The sequence below is a fragment of the Myotis lucifugus genome, unplaced genomic scaffold (assembly GCF_000147115.1).
Source record: "Myotis lucifugus unplaced genomic scaffold, Myoluc2.0 scaffold_73, whole genome shotgun sequence".
NCBI classification, from domain to species: domain Eukaryota; kingdom Metazoa; phylum Chordata; class Mammalia; order Chiroptera; family Vespertilionidae; genus Myotis; species Myotis lucifugus.
This window is the reverse complement of record NW_005871121.1, coordinates 4708758-4722200: the sequence shown is the minus strand read 5'-3', so window position 1 is coordinate 4722200 and position 13443 is coordinate 4708758. Positions and strand designations below refer to the sequence as shown.

The following is a 13443-nucleotide window of genomic DNA, read 5'->3' as shown; positions in this document are numbered from 1 at the left end:
GGGGCAGACTCAGTGAGCACCAAAGCCCCACTGAAGCAAGTCTTGCCCCGGAAGGGTGTCTTCAGCACAGAAGTTCTCCCACTACAGACACAGCTGATTCTCACAGCCAATTGGCCTGGAGGTCAATTCTTCCCAGTGATACCTACAACAATCAAGGCATAACTACAACAAGACTGTGCACAAAGCCCACAAAGGGGTGCACCAAGAGTGTCCACCTCAGGTAACTGGGGAGGCTGAGCCACTGGGCCCTATAGGACACCTAGCACACAAAGCCACTCTACCAATACAGGGAAGCATAAAAAATGCGGAGACAAAGAAACAGGTCACAAATGACAGAAATGGAGGAAAGCAAATGACTGGATATAGAGTTCAAAATCACGTTTATAAGGTTTTTCAAGAATTTTCTGGAAACCGCCGATAAACTTAGTGAGACCCTGGAGGATATGAAAAAAGACCAACTAGAAATTAAGCATACACTGACTGAAATAAAGAATAATATACAGAGATCCAACAGCAGACAAGAGGATCCTAAGAATCAAGTCAAAGATTTGAAATACGAAGAAACAAAAAATACAAAAGCAAACAGAAAAAAGAATCCAAAAATATGAAGATAGTGTAAGGAGCCTCTGGAACAACTTCAAGCATACCAACATCCGAATTATAGGGGTGCCAGAAGAAGAGAGAGGGCAAGATATTGAAAACCTATTTGAAGAAATAATGACAGAAAACTTCCCCTACCTGGTGAAAGAAATAGACTTACAAGTCCAGGAAGCACAGAGAACCCCAAACAAAAGGAATCCAAAGAGGACCACACCAAGACACATCATAATTAAAATGCCAAGAGCAAAAGACAAAGAGAGAATCTTAAAAGCAGCAAGAGAAAAAAAGTCAGTTACCTACAAGGGAGTAGTGGGAGGTAGCTGGGTAAAGGTGGGGAGAATTGTGACAGAAAGATACTTTGCTTGGGGCGATGGATGCACGTGCAGTGGGCAGATGATATCTGGTTGAGTTGTACACTTGAAACCTGTATGGTTTTGTGAAGCAATGCCATCCCAATAAATTCAATTTAAAAAAAAAGAAGAAAGATTACATGGTTAAATTAATAGCTATTTATTTAAGCCCAAGAAAATTAAATTTAAGTGAAACCCATTAACTTTTTGTGTTGTAGTATATTTTTGGAAGATTAAGAATACTTCAATAATGTTCATTATTTAATCCTTTTGAATACTTAGAAAAATCATATTAAATTTTCAACACTCCTTAAAAAATTCTCTATAAATAAAAATAAATTTTAATAAATAAATAAATAATAAAAGAATTGTCTAACCACAATTCTGTACATCTGAAACCAATACAAAATAATACTAAAAATAAACTGTAATTGAGAATAAAAACATAAAAGAATTATTACTAAATATGGAAATAATTTAAAAGCCAATGAGCAAAATACTTGCAAAATGCTTTGTTGAAAAAGTATTAATAGAAAGTGAAGAATTACATCATCTGAAAGGTTAAGTGGAGACTTTTTGTCACCTTCCGATCATTGAAAACTTGCCTACTAAAAGTGTTATCTAGATCTAATATTTTTTTTTATTTGGCATTAATTGCACTAACGTCCCGTGGTCAGCAAACTGTGGCTCGCAAGCCACATGTGGCTCTTTGGCCCCTTGAGTGCGGCTCTTCCACAAAATACCACAAAATACCACGTGCGGGCGCACACATACACTGCTATTGAAACTTCGTGGCCCATGCGCAGAAGTCGATATTTTGTGGAAGAGCCACACTCAAGGGGCCAAAGAGCCGCATGTGGCTCGCGAGCCGCAGTTTGCCGAGCCGCAGTTTTGCCGACCACTGCGGCTAACCTAATAATATGTTGAGAACTAGAATGATAGAACTTTGATTGATAGTGCTTTTTTAGACAAAGGGATTAGAGTTCATAACTGATTGTTTATGTGATATAGTAACTAGCCAGGGGCCATAACTCTAAGTCAATTAATTCAAATACTTATAAATACCACTTGTAAAAACATACACAAAATACAAATGTAATTTTCAAAGCAACATATCAAACTTGATTAATATTTACTTTAAAACATCAAAAACTAAAATTGAAACATTCAAACCAAAAAGATTTTATACATCATTATATAATTTTTTGTGAAACATATCCCTTATTTTATTTTGATAGTCACTGTGCTTACCTCAAAACATTCTTTCTGCAACTTAAAAATAAGTTATTTGAGGAACATTACAGGATAATCATGTTCCACAGCATTATCACTATTCAGCAGGGAAACTCAATCAAGAAAAATTAAATATAAAACAGATTTTGCTAGTGCCAACTTTCATGAAAGGCCAACAGTTTGCTGAATTTTAAGATTTGAAAATTAAGGAAAGGGAAATAACAACATCAACAAAATACGCAGCAATCATTTCTTGCTAAATACTAACCTGATGACAAGATGCTGTTTTGCCACCAAGGAGGCCAACTTCTCTTCCTGTTTACTGATGTCCATGATAACAGGATTGATATTATATTTCTTGCTTAACTGCTCAATTTGATTCCTTAGGTCAGAGCCTATTTCAAGAATAAAGAAGCCCAAATTTTAGATTTCCCTCTACTAGTCCAAGAGCAAACACACTTTAATATCTCCAAAGTAATTTTTCAAAGTTTAGAAACAAAACAGTCATTTAAAATTCACAAGGGAAACATGGAATTGGTTTTTCTTCTTCTTCAAATATCAGGGCTCATTTACCTACTGTTATTTCTATGTTGTTATCTCTTGACAGGTATTCCAATACAGGCTCAGATACATAACCAGTTCCAAGGACCAAGACCTTTTTCTTGGTGCCCATTGAAAGTGACTGAGAATGTTCCCTATAAAAAAAATCAATAAAAAGGCAGGGTAGGGGTATCATTTAACAACAACAACAAAAATTAAATAATAGAATCCTGCTGGCAACAAACCAAACTAAAACTTAACACTATGAAGCAATAATTTCCCCACATTATTCATAAAAAGAACCTCAACGGGAGTTCCCCACACTAACATTTTTCATTGATTATTTTAGATTTTGTACAATGGACAACAGTCCCTGACATCTCTGAGGTGTATGTTCACAGACTTTCATGCATTTGCCCAGTGAGTCACAGATGCTGGACCATTGACTCTCTTACTCACGATTGAGTAACTTGGTCTCACACTTTGTCCTCCCAGGGGACGTGATTCATAATCGTGCTAGAAGCTTTACCATGGAAACCTTATTCACTCCACACAAAATCCGAGGAGATTATTATCATCCATATTAGACATTTGTCTGGCTGTTTATCTTTAGGATCACTTGACAACAGTTGAAACCTTAACTTTGAAATCACAAATGTCAGGGGTCAAATATAGAAACCTAAGAGAAGTTACCAGGCAGGAATTTAATTCTTGAACAGTTCATTCTGTTCAAAATTTGTACCTTCCTGACAGATAACTCTGTCTTTCCAACAAACTATGACCTCCAAGACAGTGATTAAGTCTTACTCATCTTTATAAACCCACTGATTCTCAATTTAGTTTGTCTTAAATATAATAGGTACTCAATAAAGGCCTTCTGAATCAAATTCCCAGATACCTATGTACAACCATGGAAATGGCCTGGTGCCAGGAACTTAAGCAGCAAGCTCTGTTGTTTAGATCTTTTAGACCAGGATATCTCTCAAACTTGAACTTTTTCATTAATTATGATTGAATAAAAATAACTATAAATGTAAAATGTCCCTGTCTCTCATCGCCCCAATACTTATATTACTGATAAGGGAAGGTCTTTAACTTCTACCCCCATTCCATACCATCTCCCAGAAAATATCACTATTTTATTTGATTATTGGATATCCTTCCTAATAACACTTCCTACAGTGTATATAATTGAAACATATTTTTATGTCTAAATGTGGTGTTCAAAATAATTTTTTTTAAAAATCGTACCTAGATTCTAATACAGTTCATCTCATCAGCACCCCCCAACACTCCAGGTTACTAACCTCTGTGTTAAGTGATAAAGATAACATAAGAATGAGGCAGGGTGCAAGATAATTAAATTTCCTTTCAAAATTCAATCTTCATATTACTCTCTTGGCACTAGATTCTGCTAGGGAAGGAAGGCAGGAAACCCTAGTGACTGGAGCCAAGTAGACCTGCTGCCACATGAAATAAGGTGTGTAAGAGTGAAGATGCCATCGTCACTGGTCATGTTAGATATGGCATTAGGATTAGTATGAGAGCATCAGGTGATGAGAATCAAAAGACACAGGGAGTATAAAAAAACAAATACACATGACATTTCCCCAATAATTAACTCTCTTAAGTTGCAGAGTTAGTTGGGGTTTTTTGACACACAAATTATACACTTTTGCTGTCTTATGCCAAAATATTTCATTGAAGCATAAAAAGTAACTACAAGCAAATATATGGAAAAAGCATAACAGATCTGTGCAGCGCTCTTCATTTACCTCTTGTAGAGACAACAACTGAGAAAGAAGATAAGACAGTCTGTTTGCTTGTTTATTTATTATTAATTTCCCCACTCTGCTTTCTCCTGAGCATTCCGTGCATGGGTTATTTTGTTAGATGGGAATAGACCAGTGGGGAGCAGAGTTAAACACAAACCAAGTGTACTCAGCTGAAGTGGACTAGAACATTCCAAAGAAAGGTCAACGTTTTCAAACTTTAAGTAGGAAAATCAGTTGAGGGAACGAGGGCCTTAGCTAAGTGCCTTCCTGTGAGAACTATTCTCTTGGGCAGATTTGTCACGGTACTTTTTGGCACCTTCCTCCTAGGAAGAATCCCTGGGAAAACCGACTTCTGGTCATTTTCTTTCTTCACAGCTTCCACTCTCTAACCAAGAGCCCACTTTCCTAAATATTACACTACACAAAAGAGTCCAAACCCTCAACTAAAAACCAGACTGAAAGGACCACAGAAAGAGTTCGTTTGCTCACTGTCCTTCAAGCAAGTCACAGAGACATGACAATAGGCAAAGTGCTAGAGAGGGGGGTTCCCAGAAAGGGTAGTCTTTTGGACTTATGTTGGTTTGCATACAAATCTACCCAGAATAGGATACAGCCCAACACTGTCCCAGAGAAAATAATTCACACCGGTTTCAGCCAGTCACTTAGTTTGGGTGTCCTATATTTATAGGCATTTTCAAATTTGTCCTGTTGTATAAACCCAGTTCTTCTGAACTCACATTGAAACATTAAAAAAATACTCATCAGATCCAAGATAAGAATGATGCTTACCTGCTCTCTCGGAGTTTCTGGATATATTTATACTTATCAGTCAAAATACCGTTGGATGTAATCACTGCCTAAATGTATATGACACAAGACATTTCTTTAATATCCACATATTAGTCCCACAAACATGGGCTCATCATTGATAGAGAAGAGACAGAGACATGGGGAGGGAGGAAGGGAAGGGAGATGGGGTGGAGGGGGGATGGCAGTGGGGAAAAGTACACTCATAGAAAAAAATTATTTTTAGAACTTACATCTCGCACCACAGGAGAAAAATTCTGACTTTCAAGAGGCTGTGTTGCATCTGATAATATCTGAAAGGAAGATGAGATTGGTAAGAGATAAGTGACATTGCAAGGAAGGCTTCTTGGCATTTCTATTCATATTACATTAGTCACAAGAAAAGGGAATTTAGCAAAGTTTCTGAAGATCAATAATTGGTAATGAAGACTTCTGCAAGCAGTGAAGTCTGCCCCCAAACACATGCTATTTCTCAATTTTAAAAGTAAAATCTGATTAAAATCATCTTCACTTACTGGAAACATGAAAAACACAGACACCCCCCCACACACACACACACACACGTTAGATGTGTCATATTGATCACGCTGGCAAGTATCACCACAAGGTCTATAGCCTCGCTCTGGGGGCTTCCTTCACATTTCAAAGGTTCAGGCAACAAGCCACCAAGCCCTCAGTAGGGAATCTCCCTCAGGTCAATATTATTTCTGAATATAGACACATCAGCTTTTCCACAGTGTTAGGGAAAATGACTTCAAGAAGTAGGTTTCAAAAAGTCATCCACACTCTTCCCTTTATTTTGCAAGAATGAGTCAGATGGCCAACAACAAAAACGACGTCACTCATTTTAACATCCTAGCACCTTTCTCGGTCTCCTCTTTTCTTACAAAAAATCCCACTCTAGAATAGACTGCCAAGGGGTAAAGATCATATAAATCAGTATTGTTGCTTCTGGTGGTCAGGGTATTAGGGTTAATGAGACAATCCATAGGTTAAATCTAGAGCACTCACCCAACTAAGAAAGAGCAAACTGAACAGATGCTGGCATGGGAGTATTTACTTTCTGCATTAAAATACACATAAAACTACTGTCATGTATCTAAAACACAAGACACCTAGGCTATCTATTCATAGGATATGGGCATTTAAATTATATATATATCATATATATATATATGATAAGCCAAGCCAGGACATAGTTTGGAAGGTTCATGGAATTAACACACCTAGGGTCCTCCCACTGCCTCTATTTCCCAGGCACCCTTGGAGTGCTCCCTTCTCAAGCTGACTCCTCTACCTACCAACCCTGTCTACAGGCCGGAAACCATTAGTTGATAATAAAATGAGGCTTGAATTTCACTCTGCATATGGTCAAACCACTGAACTCTTGTATATCTTTCCCTTATCTAGGCTCTTTCTCTATATTTCTACAGTCTTTCTTTCGCCTTACTGGGATCATGGGAACTAGCTCTCACCTTTTTTCCTTTCATTTAAATCACAGAACTGATTGTTTCCCTGTGCCTACGTAAACTAACTCAATATCTTCCCCTTGCCTTCAAGATAAAGTCTCTTGAAGTGTCCCTAAGTGTCCCACAAGGTTCCCTACAGGCTGGTGCTGCCTCCCCATCTCAGCTCTCCCTTTTGCCTCACACCCAACTCTTCAGACCCATTAACAACATGGAGTTACTTCCCTGTGTCATGCTTCTATATGCTTCTGTGCTAGCCAGGTAAATGCCTCCATGCCATTCCTCTACCTGGAGCTCCCACTTTTCCTCCTCTGAGGTACAGCTGAAGAACTGTCTCAGCTGTGAAGTCTTTACCAAAATTGCCCCTAAGCACACTTTGAAGGTAGGAACTGGACTTGGCATCCTACCATATACCTGTTACATCATAAAATGGTAAATATCTAGTGACTATATTAGTAGATACATGCAATAATTATTAAAGTTCAATGGGCTTTTCCCCAAGAAACTAAAAGAAAGGCACACATGTCAGACAACCAAAGGCTACTCAATCCACCCATTACACATGTGCAAGCACAGGGTCCTGGGCATATGGGAAGCCATATCACTTTCACATAGAGCTTTGAGAGCTCATCACTCTTTTCTTTCTTTCTTTTCTTTTTTATTGGGGGGGGGGTAATCCTCACCCGAGGATATTTTTTCCATAGATTTTTAGAGACAGTGGAAGGGAGGGGGAGAGACGGAGAGAGATAAACATCATCGATGTAGGAGAGACACATTGATTGGTTACCTCCCGCACGAACCCAGTCTGCAACCTAGGTACATATCCTTCACCAGAATCGAAGCCGGGACCTTTCAGTTCGTGGGCCGACAGAGACCTCATCACTCTTGCCCAAATTAATTTCAAGCTATTTCTTCTGATGTTAAGACCCTTTCCAACATGCAACAAACATACTTAACCTTTACTTCAATCAGAATCCCTAGGTTAAATTAACTCCCACCTTTGCTCTCCTGTCTCCATCACATATTGTTCTTCTCCACTACCATGCTAAGGAACAAATACTCTACATCTATCAAGAGCCAGCTCAAATGTCACCTCTTTCATAAAAGCTTTCCTGACTGTACCCAACAGGGCAGAGCCTCTCCCTCCACAACTTCACTGCCACCTTTCTAATGATTGTCATATTCTACCTGATGGCTGGTTTGCACACTTATCTCATCCTCTTCTGGACCTCATGCTTCTATAGGTCAAAGCCTGTGTTTTCATTCTCTCCATCCATATGTGTGCCTTATTCTAACAGACAGTAAATATCTACTGAATTCAACTAAAACAAAAATTCTATGTTGGTACAAAATAATAGTATGTACCCTGCAATGCTACAAAAGCTATGTAGACCTTAAGTCAAGAAGAAAAATCTGAGGGGGAAAGGACAGTGCATATACTTTAAATACAGTTCACATACAGTTATCAGAAGAAATCACAGACAATATACTTAATATTTTAGTGGTAAACTGACACATATATTTCAACACTACAAAATACAGACAGTCATCAACGTTCACAAAGGTTCAGTCTTCAAGATAGCACAGAAATAAATGCCCCAAGGAAGCCCACCAAGCTGTTTAGAGGGCTATCCGATATAATAAAAGCCTAATATGCTAAGTGTCCAACCATTCGTTCCACCAGTCACTATGACGTGCACTGATTACCAGGGGGCAGACACTCCGACTGGTAGGTTAGCTTGCCGTTGGGGTCCAGCCGATCAGGACTGAGCAAGATGGACTGGACACACCCTGGAGCCCTCCCGTGGTCCCTCCCCAGCCGGCCAACCTCCCGTGGCCTCTCACCAGCTGGCCGGCCCAATTGGCCCCGAGCGGGACTGGGTGAGATAAGCCGGACACACCCTGGAGCCAACCTCCCACAGTCCCTTGCAAGCCTGCCAATTTCTCGCGGTCCCTCCATGGCCTCTAAAATATTTCTTCCAATTAATTTCCTCTCAATGTGCACGAATCCATGCACCGGGCCTCTAGTCTAAGCGACCGAACAACCAGTTGACCAGTCGCTATGATGCGCACTGACCACCGGGGGCAGATGCTCATGCAGGAGCTGCCCCCTGGTGGTCAGTGCACTCCCACAGCAGGAGCACCGCTCAGCTGACCGACAGGAATCAGAGGCAGGGCTCATGTCTGGTGAGTGCTGCTGCGGCGGCGCAAGCTTCTCCCAATCAGGACTGACTGGGCGCGAGCCCGTGGTAGGTGCAGCGGGGCCAGGATGAGCAGGCAGCAGGCAGGAGCAGCAGGCAGTGTTGGACTGCTGGTTTCGGACCGATCTCTGCAGGCCATGCAGAGGGACCCCACTAGTGTATGAATCCATGCACTGGGCCTCTAGTTGTGGTATATAAACAAAAATAGTGCGACAGAATATTCAAAATGGTGGCGGAGTAAATGAAAGCTACACTGACAATCTGCTAGGACCAAACTGGAAATACAACTAAATTACAGAAAAAGCACCCTGACAGATCAACTGAAGGCTAGCTGGAGAGACACCTGATAACCAAGGACAGAAAATGGAGACCACATAGAGACTGGTAGGAAGTGCAGAGGCATGAGAAGGCTGGCTGGGCTCCCACAGGCAGTAGCTGAAGTTCCAGAGGGATATCTCAGCTCGAGGGGGGGAGGGTCAGTTTCCCACTGAGAACTCTGGGGTCTAAACCCCAAGCTTGGCTCCCCAGCCCAGAGAGCCAGAACTGAGAAGGAATCCCACAGAATATCTGGCTGTAAAAAGAATCAGGGTTGCTCTCTGCCAGCCAGAGACAGATAGTAATACTGGCACCCATTTAAAGAGCCAACACACAAAATTTTGTGTGCAGCCACTCACCTTGGGCTCTGGCAGAGGGAAGGCAGAATGGACTGGAGCTGTGTGAGCAGAAGCAAGGGCTAGGGGCTCTGGGGTTGGAGCTTGGAGGGCAGCCATACAAGTTTCCTGTGCTGAGTCATTCCCTCATGCTGTGGGCCTTTGTTGGAAGATCTCTCACCTTACCCTGTGGTCTATAACCTGAGGCAAACTAAGACTGAGAATAACAATCAAACTGCAGGCAGGGGCAGATCTTTGGAGGTTTTGTGTCTTTGCCTGATTTCTTTCTGGGCCCAGGGCTAGGAAAAGCAGAGTCTGGTGTACAAGTTGGTCCATTGCAAAAATACCCAGCTCCAGCACAGGGAGCCACAAGCTGTGGACTGCTTATAGCTCCAAACAGGGAACTCAAGGCCAGACAGAAACAGCATCTGACATTGTCCTGCACTGGAGACTGGGAATCATAGAAGATCTACCTAATACACAGACACAAACCCAAACAGGCAGCCAAAATGGAGAGACAAAACAAACAAACAAATAAACAAAAAACAAGCCCAAATGAAAGAAAAAAAGAATTCCCCAGAAAAAGAGCTAAACAAAATGAAGATAAAAAATTTATCAGATATAAAGTTTAGAATAATGAAGGTGAAGATGCTCAACAGCATGAGAAAACATATAGTAACTATGAATAAGGGCCAGTTGGAAATAAAAAATGACATAGCACTAATAAAGAACACATTGGAAGGAAGACAGAGTAGATTATGGGAAGCCAAGGATCAGCTCAGTGAATTAGAAGACAGAGCAGAAAAAATCACTCAAAGAACCAAAAAGAAAAGAATTAAAAAACAGGACAGCTTAAGGGAGCTGTGGGACAATGTGAAACGTAACAATATTCAAATAGCAGGTATACCAGAAGGTGAAGAAAGTGAGCAAGGGATAGAGAACGTGTTTGAAGAAATAATGGCAGAAAACTTCCCTAACCTGGTGAAGGAAAAAGTCACACAAATACAGGAAGCACAGAGAGTCCCAAGCAAGAAGAACCCAAACAGGCCCACACCCAGACATATCACAATTAAAATTAAAAACAAAGAGAGAATCTTAAAGGCAGCAAGAGAAAAGCAATTTGTTACCTATAAAGGAACTCCAATATGGCTGTAACCTGATTTCTCATCAAAAAGTCTACAGGCCAGAAGGGAATGGCATGAAGTGTTCAAGGTAATGAAAAGCAAGGATCTGAAACCAAGATTACTCTATCCAGAAAGGCTATCATTCAAAATAGATGGTCAAATAAAGAGCTTCCCAGACAACAAAAAGGCTGAAGGAGTTTATCACCACCAAACCAGCACTGAAAGAAATGCTAAAGAGACTGCTGTGATGAGAGAGAGAGAGAGAGAGAGAGAGAGAGAGAGAGAGAGAGAGAGAGAACTATAAACATACAGAATTAAAAAGGCAACAAAAAGTACCTATTAATAATAACCTTGAATGTAAATGGACTAAATGCTCCAATCAAGAGACATAGGGTAGCTGAATGGGTACAAAAACATGACCCAATTATACGCTGTTTCAGAATTTTGGAAATGTGAGGCAGACACTCTAAAGCAGCTTTTATAACTATACTCTATGTGACAATGAAAAGTATACTCAAAATAAATTAGACAAATAGAAATTCTCAGCAGAGAAAGAGAAAGAAAAGAACTAAATGGAAATTTTATAACTGGAAAGAGAATATCTGAAATTTTTTTAATTCACTGAACAGGAGAGAACCAAGATGGCGGCAGAGGTAAATGCCTGTACTCGCTGCCTCCCACAACCATATCAAAATTACATTTCATATACAGACCAACCATAATTCAGAACTGCCTGGAATCTGGCTGAATGGAAGTCCTACAGCTAGAGAAGTAAAGAAGAAAGTACTTCCAGACTGGTAGGAGGGACAGAGGTGCCGAATGGGATGGTCCGACACCCATGTGTGGTGTGTTTTTAATTGGGAGGGCTATCTCCACTGCAGAGGCCTCCTTTGAGAAGCAAGGGGTCCCAGCCCCACACAATACCCCTATCCCAGTGTTCCAGAGCTGGGAAGAGAAGTCCCCATAACTTCAGACTGTAAAAACCAGCAGGTATTGTGTCTGAGTGACATGGAGGCTGCTGGAGAACCAGGCAGTCCCTTTTAATGGACCAACACGTGAACTTACTCAGACTTGATTCCTCTGAGCTCCAGCATGGGGTGATGATATTGGGGGAACCAGAGACATACAGGGAGGAACTGGACTGTTTAGCATCAAAGCAAGGACTTGGGGGCAGTTTTCTCCCAGGCAGAGGTGCTCGCAGGAGTCATTGTTCCTCTGCTGGAACCTCCCCATCACAGAGCTGACTGGCAGCCATATCTGAGTTTCTATCAGCCTGCCTCATACTGTTAGCTCCATCCTGGTGATTCCCTGAGACCCGGCCCCATCTAACTTGCAGCCCCACCCAAATTGTTTGTAGCGGCTTTTCCATATGAATGGCCCATCCTGGTTCAGGCTTCAGACTTCCCTAAAATTTCTTAAACAAGCAGCAGCTGGGAACAGTGTGCCCCATGCCTAGCAATAAGAGGCCCAAGACCTGGCACTAGCACCAGCCTGCCTTGCTTCACAATTTGGCCTCTCCTGAGCACTTCCAAGCTTAGTACAAATAGCAGCCATCTTCAGATCGTTCAGTAGCTCCTGCTGGGTGGCCCCAGGCAGTGGCTGACTTTGCACCTCCTGGAGTCCCCAGAGCCAGTGCACCCAGTGGACAACTTCAGACCATACCAGATTACAACTCTACAGAGCCACAAGTGAAACAATCAAGGGACAGACTCAGTAAGCACAAAAGCCCCACTGAAGCAAGCCCTGCTCCATAGGGGTGTTTCCTGCACAGCAGCTCTTCCACTCTCATCGCAGCTGGGTCTTCACAGCCAATTAGCCTGGAAGTAAATTCCTCCCAGTGACGCCAAAAGCAATCAAGGCTTAACTACAACAAGACTGTGCACACCACCCACACAAGAGAACACCTAGAATGCCCAGCTCAGGTGACTGGGGAGGGCGAGCCACTGGGTCCTACAGGACACTACTACACAAGGCTACTTTATGATTCTAGAAGACATTGCAGCTCTACCTAATACATAGAAACAAATACAGGAAAGCAGCCAAAATGTGGAGACAAAGAAACATATGACAAATGAAAGAACAGAAGAAATCTCCAGGAAAAAAAAAACTAAATGAAATGGAAGCAAGCAAATGATGAGATGCAGAATTCAAAATAATGGTTATAAAAATACCAACAGCATATTCCACAGACCTAGAACGAACTCTCCAAAAATTCATCTGGAATAAAAAAGACCCCAAATAGCTGCAGCAATCCTGAGAAAGAAGAACAAAGTAGGAGGGATCTCAATAGCAGATATTAAGCTGTATTACAAAGCCATTGTTCTCAAAACTTCCTGGTACTGGCATAACAGACATATAGACCAATGGAATAGATTAGAGAACCCAGAAATCGACCCAAACCAATATGCTCAATTAATATTTGACAAAGGAGGCAAGTACATACAATGGAGTCAAGACAGTCTATTCAATAAATGGTGTTGGGAAAATTGGAGAGATACATGCAAAAAAATGAAACTAGACCACCAACTTACACTACACACAAGAATAAACTCAAAATGGATAAAGGACTTAAACATAAGACGGAAAACCATAAGAAATACTAGAGGAATCCACAGGCAGCAAAATCTCAGACATATGCTGAAGCAATTTCTTCACCAATACCGCTCCTAGGGCAATGGAAACTAAAGAGAAAATAAA

The 13443-nt window shown here is 41.1% G+C and overlaps 1 protein-coding gene across 1 annotated transcript in view; it reads right to left on the bottom strand.

Moving 5' to 3' along the window:
• The window catches only part of AASS (aminoadipate-semialdehyde synthase), a 60560-nt gene that overhangs the window by 26589 nt on the left and 20528 nt on the right, over positions 1–13443 (bottom strand). Inside the window, exons 11-14 of the mRNA XM_014457361.2 lie at positions 5539–5598; positions 5288–5355; positions 2757–2878; positions 2452–2578 (exon numbers count right to left, since the gene is read on the bottom strand). Of these exons, the coding sequence (XP_014312847.1) occupies positions 2452–2578; positions 2757–2878; positions 5288–5355; positions 5539–5598 (377 nt within the window). The remainder of the gene's footprint in view (positions 1–2451; positions 2579–2756; positions 2879–5287; positions 5356–5538; positions 5599–13443) is intronic.